The 12,796-nt window shown below is 39.4% G+C and overlaps 1 protein-coding gene across 4 annotated transcripts in view; it reads left to right on the top strand.

Annotated features, from left to right (window-relative positions):
• The window catches only part of chchd3a (coiled-coil-helix-coiled-coil-helix domain containing 3a), an 88,190-nt gene that overhangs the window by 50,586 nt on the left and 24,808 nt on the right, over window positions 1–12,796 (top strand). For 2 of the 4 annotated variants that reach the window (XM_079817589.1, XM_079817587.1), the window contains 2 exons: window positions 6,427–6,441; window positions 8,991–9,074. In XM_079817589.1, the coding sequence (XP_079673715.1) occupies window positions 6,427–6,441; window positions 8,991–9,074 (99 nt within the window). The remainder of the gene's footprint in view (window positions 1–6,426; window positions 6,442–8,990; window positions 9,075–12,796) is intronic. The other 2 variants (XM_079817590.1, XM_079817588.1) reach the window with 1 other exon arrangement.

Raw genomic sequence — 12,796 nt, 5'->3', positions numbered from 1 at the left:
AAAAAGGTCAGTTACTGTAGGTAGAAATGGTCAAACAATGCTCACCTTGAACTGCCATGGAAATAAATTTGACTGGGAGATACCAAGGGCAGCCCTCCTTTACCCAGAAGGCCCCAGCGGACATGAATATGTAAACAGCTCCATCTCGTTACAGTACTGCCTGACTGAGGTCATACACACAGAAGTCATGCGGTCACCATCAGCAGGAAATCCAAAGTCAACTGCATGTCTGAAGGGCAACCACACTTCTCTTTCTCTCAATTATGTATCTCAATTTTTACCTTGACCCTCTCTCTCTGCCTTTGTCTCTTTCCCTTTCCCTTTCTCTCTCGCGCTCTTATTTGTTCCCTCATTCCCTTGAGGGAGAACTTTATTCCAAAGGCAATTGTTCAGCCTTTCAGGTCCCTCCGTGTGTCCTCTAGTTGGATATTAGAGAGTGGAATGCTCTTTTGTTTTGTCCTGGATCTCCGCTCTATTGTCTACCTCTGCTTCTCTCTGTCTGCAGGGGTGTCTCTCTCCTCTTTATTCGGCTGTTCTCTCTTGGTGGTAATAGATGGCTTAGCCCTCCTTAGAGACCGCTCTCCATGAACGTGACTGATGATTTGATTTCCCCATGGTTTTACCCATATGGCCTCAGCAGAGATAACACAAGCTGAAAAGTGCTTTAGCCATCAGTTTATACCTCGGGCTGCTGATCAGTCAATTAATCAAACTGTGTGATCAGGTTGGTCCAAGCTTGACCCGTAGACTGACAGCTGGCCTGGCACAGACCGTGACATGGGCTCTAAACCTCAATATGACACGTACAGCCATTTGGCATATGGGGAAATTAGGATACATTCACACCTCCAGGGAAAGTGCCAAATGTTGTGCTTGCTTTCAACATTTTTGTGAGTCTGTTCACATAACATTTTAATTGTGGCTCAGACAATGGTCTTAACTACTTTATTAAAATTCACTTAATTCAAGTAATTGACTACATCTGTAAAATTAATACATTTATTTTTATTAAAAGTATAACACATTTTTTTAAAGGTGGTATATGTCATATAATTTATCAATATAGTTAATTATTGAAATCATAAATACTTTTTTTTTATTTGTTAATGTATTACATTTTTACATTTTATTAAAAATATATATTTTTTTACAAATATATATCAAAACCTCACCATCGCATAAGCAAAATGTCACATTAGATTCATGTAATTAATGTAAAAATGAATTGTGCGCTGGCTGTTCATGCTGAAGTCATATTACCAAATAAATAAATACAAATTCTGTTTATTTGTACATATGAAAATAGATTTGTCACGTGAGGAGGGGGACAAACCTAATTTGGGCCTCATTAATTAATTAATGTATTTATTTATTTTATTTTATGAAATATGTAACCTACTCAAAGTGGCTTGTTTGGTTATATTTGGTTAAATATATGTGTTAAACAGAAATAAATGGGCAGTTGGTCAGATTAGAATACACAACATTTCAATGACAATATTCCTCGACCATACACTAATTTTGATATATGAGCATATCTGGTGACTTTGTCAGTTCATATGGATCGGATGGAGATGCTTCTTGACAGGTGGATAGAGGAGCGTGTGCATGCTTGTGTGTTTTAGGGCACTGGATCGATCGTAGTGTCAGAGTACCAGGTCATTCCTACAGTGGGGGGTCTGGATGCAGGGCACCAAGTGTGATTGGGAAATCTTTGTATCTGGTCCCTTTAATAGTAAAAGACAGGCCTTCTAGTTCACTGCTAATTTGATCTTTGCTCACAGAAAATGAGGCCCGGACACTGGCAGGACAGTTCATTTTTTTCCCCTTGTCTCAGTAGAGGACATGTCCAGTCCTACACAGGGGGCCGTCAACTCCTTCTGCCTACGCAAGAATGGCCTCTGACCTCTGTTCAGCATCCCTCTCAATTACCCACTGACCCTTTCTGTCATAGCAGCACAGACTGCTGGGTAATACACTGATTTTCCAGACACCTTTTTGCAGGATGCAATCTCATGGGGGAGATGGATTGTCCCGTGTGAGAAAGATAGCTCGTTTAACACCATGTGAAATCTTCAAGGACTACCTTATTTGCATGTTGTCATGCAAAAATCGACCTTGTTAAAGGTACGTTGAGGTTTTATCAGCATTGAAACGGTTTGACGGGATATTAATCATATTTTTTAGAAGCCTTTCTCAAACTTAAGCTCTCGGTTTTCCATCCACACTCACCTTCTCATACAATCTCATACACATCTTTTTCCTTCAACATACACATTTACACTCTCTCATTATCACTTTTATTCTCATTCTTCTCTGTGCCAATTAGATCTGAACAGGCTGGCTGTGACCCGACATTTGGCCTTAGACCTGTGCCTGCTGGACGGGTGAACTCCTGGCACACTGCGAGTTTGTTCTGGCAACTGAGTTCCTGGTGATGGATGCCGGGGCTTGAGTAACTCTGACCTTGTTCGGTTTGGCCGTCGAAGGTCATGGTGAAAGCGGCAACGTCTTTAACAAAGAGCTTTGATTTGTTGTCATATGTGTGGGTCTCTGCGGGCAATGCTTGCGAGCGTTTTTTTTATGCTTCATTAAGACGCGGCAATGCACAAACCTTTCAGACCCAACTTGAGCTGCCTAAGCGTCATTGTACTTTGCGTATGAGAGCAGATGACAAAGCAGGTGAAATGAGGAGCTGGAATTGAGGTAGAAGGATGAAAAAATGAAAAACGAGGAATGTTTTAAAATATCTCCCTGACGCAGCACATGCTTTTACCTGTTATGTCAGTATGTTCTGCGTGAGCTCAAACTCTGCAGCACTTGGCTAATTAAAAACATTGCTCTTCTTAATTATTCAGCTGCAGCTAATTGATATTCAGCAAGACACTTTTCCTTCTAAACGACCCGTTTAATTTGACCATGGGGTCTGCTGCGCTGACGCCGAAGTCATCCTGCCGTGCGAGAGCAGAGATTGTGTGGGAAGAGGCGAGCTCGCAATTAATACAAAGTTTTTGACGCATTTATCTATCTAAGTTTTTTTTTTTTTTTTTTTTGGGAGTTGGAGAGCTGGAGGAAATGCGGCCCATCTGTTGCTTTGAGCCACACTGAATTCTCGCTTAGCGGATACGGCATGATAAATGTCACTGGGCATCTGTTTTTATTGCTCATCTCACAAAAGATTCCTTTGTTGATAGTGTTTGGTTTTGTTTTAAAGGGATAGTTTAGATTATAGTCAACTTAATGTCTATCTGAGGCACGCTGGGTGTCTGGCTCATACTTTTTTTATGTGCATAAACGAATTGGAAATGCATTTAGAGTTATTTCATTTTTGTTGACACACATATGGCTGGCGCTGTGCAAAGACATTAGATAGAAAATAACCCAGAATATTCATTTGAGGTTTTTATAAATATATATATATATATAATGGGTGTGAGTGGGCAACAACACATGCAAATATTGTCTTCGGGATGGCAGTGTTTTAATGGGTCATAAAATGAGAAATCCAATTTTCCTTGACCTTTTGAAATTAAAATGACTACTCTGAAATCTTTCAGAACTTCCTTCACTGTGGAAAATAATACATTTGATCAAAACTAAGCAAACTTGTTCTGAACTACTGACACAAGTCAGATGAGCCCTTAAAACTTGGCGCTTCTATTCTTAAAAGTGGGTGGGATATATTAGGCAGCAAGTGAACATTTTGTCCTCAAAGTTGATGTGTTCGAAGCAGGAAAAATGGGCAAGTGTAAGGATTTGAGCGAGTTTGACAAGGGCCAAATTGTGATGGCTAGACGACTGGGTCAGAGCATCTCCAAAACTGCAGCTCTTGTGTGGTGTTCCCGGTCTGCAGTGGTCAGTATCTATCAAAAGTGCTCCAAGGTAAGAACAGTGGTGAACCAGCTACAGGGTCATGAGCAGCCAAGGCTCATTGATGCACGTGGGGAGCGAAGACTGGCCTGTGTGGTCCGATCAAACAGACAAGCTACTGTATAATTTCTCTTTAAGGCACTGTTCTTATGATTGGATGTCACCAGTTTGTTTAAAATATCTATTGTAGAACAGTTGGATTGCAGTTTACTGTGGGTCTGCCTCTCCATCCAGACATGAGATGTGACTTCTTGTATGATAAATCACTTTCATTGTCCTCCCTCCCATCCTCCCCATTTCTTGTTCTTAGTGTTTGTAGTTTCACTTTCATTTCTCGGCCTCCCATCCCACTCCCTGTTCTTCATTAGTGGGATAATAGCGAGCGATTGGTCATGTGACTCAGGGCCCTTTGTTAGCAGTGTAATGTGATTATATGACCTGCAGGAGACTGAATGAGTGTGATGTGACGGAAATAATCCTGACAGCCTGTGTGACTGAGCGACGGAGGGCTGCCATATGCCCCCGTGATGCATTGAATTTGAGGGAAAATCCCTGTGCACGTTGGTGGCAGTGCACCCCTGTCCTTTAATTGCTCATTGGATACGCTTTCACTGCTTTTGCCTACTGGTCTGTGAATGCAGCTGCTCCGTCAGTGTGTGTGTGCGTTTCAGGCTGAAGGTCAATGGTGGTAGCTGCATTTTTTTTTTCCATTGAAAATTTGGAGTCGTAATGTCTCCTTGACTGATTACCCACAATGCTTCTCGCCCACGCAAGGACCTCGATTGGCTCACAGACTTGAATGTGTCTGTGTTTGTGTGTGAGTGCCGGAGGGGAACATTGCAGAGGTCAGATTTGTTCTGCCAGAGGGTTGGACCGCTTCTGTCGAGGGCTGTGGGTGTTTTTGGAGAGCATTTCTGTCCGTCTTCACTGCTGTAGGTGTGGGACTTGATTAAACTGCAGTTGTGTTTTGCTAAATTAAACCATGTTTCACACATCCACACGCATGTCATGGGCCACTTAAAACCTACCTGAAATGTAAAATCAAAATGGATGTGGTTTATTTTCTTAATAATTGTTGTTGGTCTCAATGTGAACTATGTGTACTCACTACGTCACCTAGGCCTCATACATAGGCCATTAGCTATGCTATCCAATAGCCAGATGGCTATTTTGAATTTGTTTTAAAAAACACAACACATTTGGACTTCATGCTGTTATGTTATGGCCACTGTCCAATCCCAAATCCCAGTTGATATATGCCGCTCTACAAATTATTTTTTTTTTATTTAATTTTTCTTAGTTTTCATTAAAACATTTATGATGTACAATTTTTTATTAGTTTATTTAAAGTTTTAGTTATTTTAAATCAAAACGACAAATTGTTGACTTATGTTTGTTTTTATATTTGATTTTATTTCAGTTAACGTTTATTATATTTTTAAGTAACCATTTTGTAAATGGTTTTAGTCAATTATAAAAACCCTGGTAAGAGGATGAAAATGTTAAATTAGCAGTGTTTGCTAAGGAAAGAATCACTAATGCGGTTGGCTCATAATGGGTTTGGCCCAAAACTCTTAAACTAAGTAAGAAAGAAAGAAGAAAGTAGCACATATGATTCAAGAGTGGTGTGCTATAACATTTTTAAGCCATTGGATTTGAGTATTTTAAAAGAGCAAGCACGTGTACATAACACGTGTGGGGGGAAAAATCCTGTAGACTTACATTGAAGGATGGAACCAGACCACATTTAAAGACCCTAATATCAGATAAGCAAGCAACCGACTTGAAAACCACCTAGCAACATGAAAAAAAAAACAAGAATACATTTGCAACCTCTAAGCAATGCCCTGACAATCGCCCAACCAAAAAGCAAGCAACCGTTTTCTTCAGAAAAATGTAGTTTCAATAATGTCACATGGTTATATTACTTTTCCCATTACTAAACGAATGAGAAATTTGCATGTACCTGTGTGAGAAGATGAAAAAGTGTAATTTTCTTTGGGATTATTAAAACTTCTTAGTGACCTAGAAATCACGGCATACTTACCTGCGGGTTTATACATGTACGAGTTAGTGAGAAGTTCATCAACGGCACTGGCCTCCATGAGCGTGGAAGTTAAGCTCTGATGGAGATTGCTCCGCTCTGATTAGATTTAGATTAGATCAGATTTTCAGGGTTTAGATTTTAGATGAGATTTGTTGTGAAGAGCTCTTTCTCACCTTGCGACAGTGTTTGATAACACAGAGCTGTCCCTGTACTACAGCAACACCCCACTGCTTCACACTGCTGTGTGTGTGTGTGTGTGTGTGTGTGTGTGTGTGTGTGTGTGTGTGTGTGTGTGTGTGTGTGTGTGTGTGTGTGTGTGTGTGTGTGTGTGTGTGTGTGTGTGTGTGTGTGTGTGTGTGTGTGTGTGTGTGTGTGTGTGTGTGTGTGTGTGCGTGCACTTCAGCCTTTGAATACTGAATGTAATTATTATAGGAAGTTCGTCGTTAAATTGCTGTTCTCTCTCTCTCTCTCTTTCTCTATGTCCTTTTCTTTCTACTCCCTCACTCCAGCAGATGGAGAGAAAGGTAAGGCACAAGAGAGGTTTGATTTATACATCCCATATCTTTCTCAACCTGCTTCCTGCTGCAGTATTGCATGCCTAAATAGACTACCTCTCTCTGTCTTTCTGTGATTTACTGCTGAAATTTTTTCTAATCATCATTTTTCTTTCATTTGATGTCATCTTCTTGCCATTGTGTTTGTACACAGCACAGGAATTATTTTTCATTCTTGTTTCATTGTTCTTATGTGGAGCCACATTATTTAAATCCGCAATGGAACACTTTTGCTTGCAAAATAAATGAATCATGGATGAATGTGAATTGCTCAAACAGAGAACTTTTGCATGCTGCATCCACGCTGGTTTATGTTAGATCAAATCCAACATAATCAAAGATATATTTTAAAAAAATAAAATTTTTACTTTTATTTATTAGAAAACCCACCTGCAAAATATTAAGTGTGATTTGTGAAAATTTACATTTTAGTTTATAAAATATGTATCATTTATATTTTAAGTAATTTATTTTTGAGTGTTATGTTCTTGTTGATTTTTTTTTCTTTTAAAAAATGATTTTTTTAAGGATAGGAAACAACGGCACAACAACTTTAGGCCAAAACTGAACTGGGAATAGTAGAACCACAATCAAAAAGCTCGTTTTCAACAGTCCTTTACATTGAAGGCACAAAAGGCAATAAATAAAAAATGAAAATGAGGAACACTTTATAATGGGGAACACATATTCACTATTAACTGACTTTTGCCTCAATAAACTCCTAATTTACTGCTTATGATAGTAAGGTAGTTTTTGTAGCGTTTAAGTTTAGGTATTGTGTAGAATAATGTCATGCAGAATAAGGCATTAATGTGGGCTTTATAAGTACTAATAAACAGCCAATATTCTAGTAATATGCATGCTAATAAGCAGCTAGGTAATAGCAAGATTTAAACCCTAAAATAAAGTGTTACCCATGGTTGTCAGCATACAGTATCTCCTCTCCGGGTGTGTTATAAATTAGTGAGGGTCACTTCCAGTAGCTGAAGGTCAGGAGTGACAGAGGGGGGAGAGGCGTGTGCGATAGGACAGAGAATCACGGATAAGGCCATAAAGATTCTTTATTCTTCCACTGCTGATGTTATCGCTTTGTCTCTTGCATTCACACACACCAAGCCTCTAACACACAAAGATGCTGCCAGTGAACATTCCCACATGAACCCTGTCATGAACTGATGCCCTTGGAATAATCAAAGGTCTGTGTCATCTCTCACAATGCCAGCAACCTGAGGCCATTATGACTCTCTACAGGATAGAGAATATCTACTGTGCTGCTATATGTAAGGACTTAGGTTAGTTATGATTGTGCCTGAATTAATATACATAAAGGTATGTTACTAGCTCCCATCGAAATATAATTTACTCACGCTCATGTTGTTCCAAAACTGACTTTCTTCCATGAAGCACAAAAGGAGATATTTTAAGTCTTTTACAAACAATAAATTAAATGGTGACCAAAGTCTATCAAGCTGAAAATATTAGTGCTCCATATGACTGATGTGCTATAATATGCGATAGTTTTTTTTTTGTGAGGAAAAGACCTAGATTTAAAGGCACAATATGTAAGATTTTTGCATTTAAAATAAAAAAAAAATCCCATTTTTTTTTTGTTTTGTGACTTGTGTACTTACATTATCCCAAATGTTGCCAAGAATTTTTAAATCCAGAGAAATAAGCAATTTAACCAGGATACCATGTCCATGCGTCGCCTATCATTGACATATCCACGTTACCCTTGATTCCTGGTTTTATTTTGTAGAAACCATGAAAACACCAAAGACACTTGAATATATTATGTGTTTTATTAGACAGGTGAGCAACTGTTTGGATATATTCATCGACAGAAAACGAATCATTGTTATATAGCTCAACACAGTTATTCGTATTGTTTAAATCTCGTTTTCTTGATTTACCGCAAGTACCATGTTTTACCATGCCTAATATCGATCTAGCTTACTGCAGTGTGCACCAAGTGTATCTAATATGATAAAACCAAACATATCTAATATGATAAAACAGCGCCGTGTTACCCCACATGACCGAGGGAAGCGGAAGCATTCGACTGCGGCATAATAAATATCTTTTTTCTCATTAGCAATCGCTCAACTTTTGCTCAATTGAAATTGAGAAATTGCTCAACTTTTTATTAAAATTTTGAATAATGTACCATGTATTGTATTTGTATGCATTATGATTGTAGCCCTTTTGAGTATAAGAAAGGTGCAAGATATATAAAAATTATTATTATTATTTATTACATTTATTCTACATATAAAGCTATCAAATTACTTCAGAAGCTTCGAATATAGTCAACTGTTTTGTTATTTTTATATAACATTTTTGGTGCTTTACTACCCATTTACTATCATTGTATGAAAAAGAGCAGTGTGAACATCCTGCTAAGCATCTCTTTTTGCTGTCTACTGATGCTAGAAACTCTTTGTGAGGTTTTTTTCTTTCTATAGTGTACTGAAATTGTATTGAATCCAATTGTGTGTGTATATGTGTGTTCTCCACAGGCTAGACAGTTGGAGGAGAGAGACAAAGAGCTCCGGAAGCAGGACGCCTTCTACAGAGAGCAAGTGGTCAAGCTGCAGGAAAGGGTATGACCTATACATTTGCAGTTACATTATCCACAGTTCCAGAATATATAGTGATGAACGCTAAAGCACTATCACTAACGTGATGTGATAACCTTAATTCTCGATAGCCGTAACTCACTGATGTGCGGTTTAGCTGTCCTGAGCTATAGAGGCAGAATGTGAGTCAGCCTGTCCTGTGTTATAGAGGCAGAGGTGAGACAGGCTGTCTTGCTTTACAATACCATAGCGAGGCAGGTTGTCTTGAACTGTAATGTGCTGCTGAGGCCCCTCGGCAACCTTGCGCACTCATTTGTTGTGTCCTCAAACTGACACCCTCCTGCAGCTCATGGTCAGATCCTCCTCTGAGCCTCTGGGATGGGAGGCATACACCTCTCCTCACCTCAGACTCTTCGTCCTCAAACGGACATACACATACTAAGCTCCCAGAAGGGGGTGTGAAAGTGTGTGCATAAATGGTAGATATCTACTCTTGACCCATTTTAAAAGTGTAGGTTGTGTGTCCATAGGTGTCCCAACAGTTTAGCCCTCTGTAACCATATCATGCTGCTTGTTTGCAATTCACATACTTTAGTATTAGCAAAAAACTAACATGGAATGAAATGGCAGAATCTTTCGTCTTACTAAGACTAATTCGATAGCTAGCACTTTAAGCCCACAGGTAAATGTATACATACATTTATTTCAGTACGTCCATGAAATTTCCATGAAATAGTTTCAAGTTAGGCAGCCTAGCCACAACCTACACATCCCATCAGAAACGCTCTTGATAGATTATTTGTTATTAAAGCATCTACATTCACAAACCAATGTTAAAGGGATAGTTCACCCCAAAAAAATGTAAGTGTCATCATTTACTCACTCTTAAGTTGTTCCAAACCTGTATGAATTTCTTTCTTTTGTTGAACACCAAAGAGGATATTTTGAAGAATATAGGTAAACAAACAGTTGATGGACCCCATTGACTTGCATAGTATGGAGGAAAAAAATACTATACTATGGAAGTCAATGGGGTCCATCAACTGTTTGGTTACAGACATTCTTCAAAATACCTTCTTTTGTGTTCAGCAGAAGAAATAAATTAATTTAGGTTTTGAACAACTTTTTGGGTGAACTATCCCTTTAATTTTAACAGAAACGCAAGCATGGCTACTGCATGCATGATTTGGGATGACATAAAGCACGCAAAGTGCGCTCCCTTTATAATCGCAAAAAAAGCTGTCACTCATTTTAGTTAATTGCTATATACAAAGCTATGTTATAATATAATGTCTACACTGCACAATTAATCATTTGTTTACATATTGTCTACACTTCGTTTGTTATAAAGAGAGAATTCGCGAGCGTGCAGCACTGAACAAAAACTTGCCGTTTTGACCAGTGAGTGGATTCTAACTTAGGGTGCTTTTGTTTCGGAACCTGGTGCGTTTTCTCCCTTGGTTGGGTTCGTTTAGGCATACGTGAACATGGCATTCACACTCGGATCCGCACCAAAACAATCACTCCGAGACCGCCTGAATGAACGGTTCTCTTGAGGTGTGAAAGCAATCCGACCCAACGGACCAACGAACCAAATTATATTATAATTAAGAACGGGAAATGAGCTATATAGCAGTAGTGACCAATAAGAGGACAGTTGTACTTGTATGTGACTTGCATAAACAAATTTTGGCATGCTTTGAAAGGTTGCCTTGTGAAAGCAAACCGAACCAAGAAGAAAATGCAACATTGTAACAAATTAGGTCCCTGTTTCGGAACCAGAAGCAAAGCCCTTAAACGCTTCTGATTGGCCATTGCGTTCAAGAAATCAACAGATATGTTTGTGATTGGCTACATTGCTCAATGCTACCAAAACATGTTGTAAATAGAAACCTTTGATGCTCTCCAGAGCGCAAACACAGATACACACTGGAATGCTTGCCAAATGTCCCGCCAAAATATGCTATTATTATGGGGAAAACTGATCCTAGACCAGCAGTTATGGGCAGCTTTTCCCTTTAAAAGATGTAAGAAGCAGTACTTACACACGCTACGCCTATGCTTACCTCTATAAATTATGTTTTTTTTTTTTTATATTTTATATTGCTCTTGTTACTTTTGTGCAATAGATGAATGACAGATTGTTTTTAGATAATTTATATTGAGATATTTCTATTTCGCAGGAGTCAAATAATTGTCTTACTTTCTGAACCCGTACTCGCCTATCAAAGCTTGTCCCACGCCACTCGGGTGCATCGGGTGTCTACTTGAAAACATCTATTATGAATGATTTATTGTAACTGCTTTTTTGTTAATTTGCACACTATAAAGGACAAGTCTGTGGTTATCGAAAGCATGCCACAGATGCAGTCTTATTAGAAAATAACCCAGAGTATTATTTTAAAGCTCCATTAAGTCAGTGATTAGACTTATCTTGTGTCCATGAAACTAGCTGATCTTGCACACGGCAGATTCTCTGTCTCTTTACAAGGACAGCTTTCACGGCATTTCAGCTCTGCATGCAGAGGCGTTATTGACCACTCGCAGCTTCATCAATCACTTATCGAGCTCTGTTCAATATTCCCGGCACTGTGTCAACATATACACAAACACATACACAGACATCACCCCTTCTGAGAGAGAGACACTCAGCTGGACACTAGTGTGTCTAAGCCCATTGGGTTTGTGAATCATGATTTGTTGGTTAGACATCATAAATGATAAATGCTTTGGGTTTTACACAAGACCGCGGCCTAAAAAAGAGTAGGGACCATATACACTCACCTAAAGGATCATTAGGAACACCATAATAATACTGTCTTTGACCCCCTTTCGCCTTCAGAACTGCCTTAATTCTACGTGGCATTGATTCAACAAGGTGCTGAAAGCATTCTTTAGAAATGTTGGCCCATATTGATAAGATAGCATCTTGCAGTTGATGGAGATTTGTGGGATGCACATTCAGGGCAAGAAGCTCCCGTTCCACCACATCCCAAAGATGCTCTATTGGGTTGAGATCTGGTGACTGTGGGGGCCATTTTAGTCCAGTGAACTCATTGTCATGTTCAAGAAACCAATTTGAAATGATTCGAGCTTTGTGACATGGTGCATTATCCTGCTGGAAGTAGCCATCAGAGGATGGGTACATAGTGGTCATAAAGGGATGGACATGGTCAGAAACAATGCTCAGGTAGGCCGTGGCATTTAAACGATCCCCAATTGGCACTAAGGGGCCTAAAGTGTGCCAATAAAAATTCCCCACACCATTACACCACCACCACCAGCCTGCACAGTGGTAACAAGGCATGATGGATCCATGTTCTCATTCTGTTTACGTCAAATTCTGACTCTGCCATCTGAATGTCTTAACAGAAATCGAGACTCATCAGACCAGGCAACATTTTTCTTCAACTGTCCAATTTTGGTGAGCTTGTGCAAATTGTAGCCTCTTTTTCCTATTTGTAGTGGAGATGAGTGGTACCCGATGGGGTCTTCTGCTGTTGTAGCCCATCCGCCTCAAGGTTGTGCGTGTTGTGGCTTCACAAATGCTTTGCTGCATACCTCGGTTGTAACGAGTGGTTATTTCAGTCAAAGTTGCTCTTCTATCAGCTTGAATCAGTCGGCCCATTCTCCTCTGACCTCTAGCATCAACAAGGCATTTTCGCCCACAGGACTGCCGCATACTGGATGTTTTTCCCTTTTCACACCATTCTTTGTAAACCCTAGAAATGGTTGTGCGTGAAAAT

The sequence above is a fragment of the Gobio gobio genome (genome assembly GCF_949357685.1).
Source record: "Gobio gobio genome assembly, chromosome: 5".
NCBI classification, from domain to species: domain Eukaryota; kingdom Metazoa; phylum Chordata; class Actinopteri; order Cypriniformes; family Gobionidae; genus Gobio; species Gobio gobio.
The sequence above is the reverse complement of the archived record's forward strand: the minus strand, read 5'-3'. Positions and strand labels throughout refer to the sequence as shown.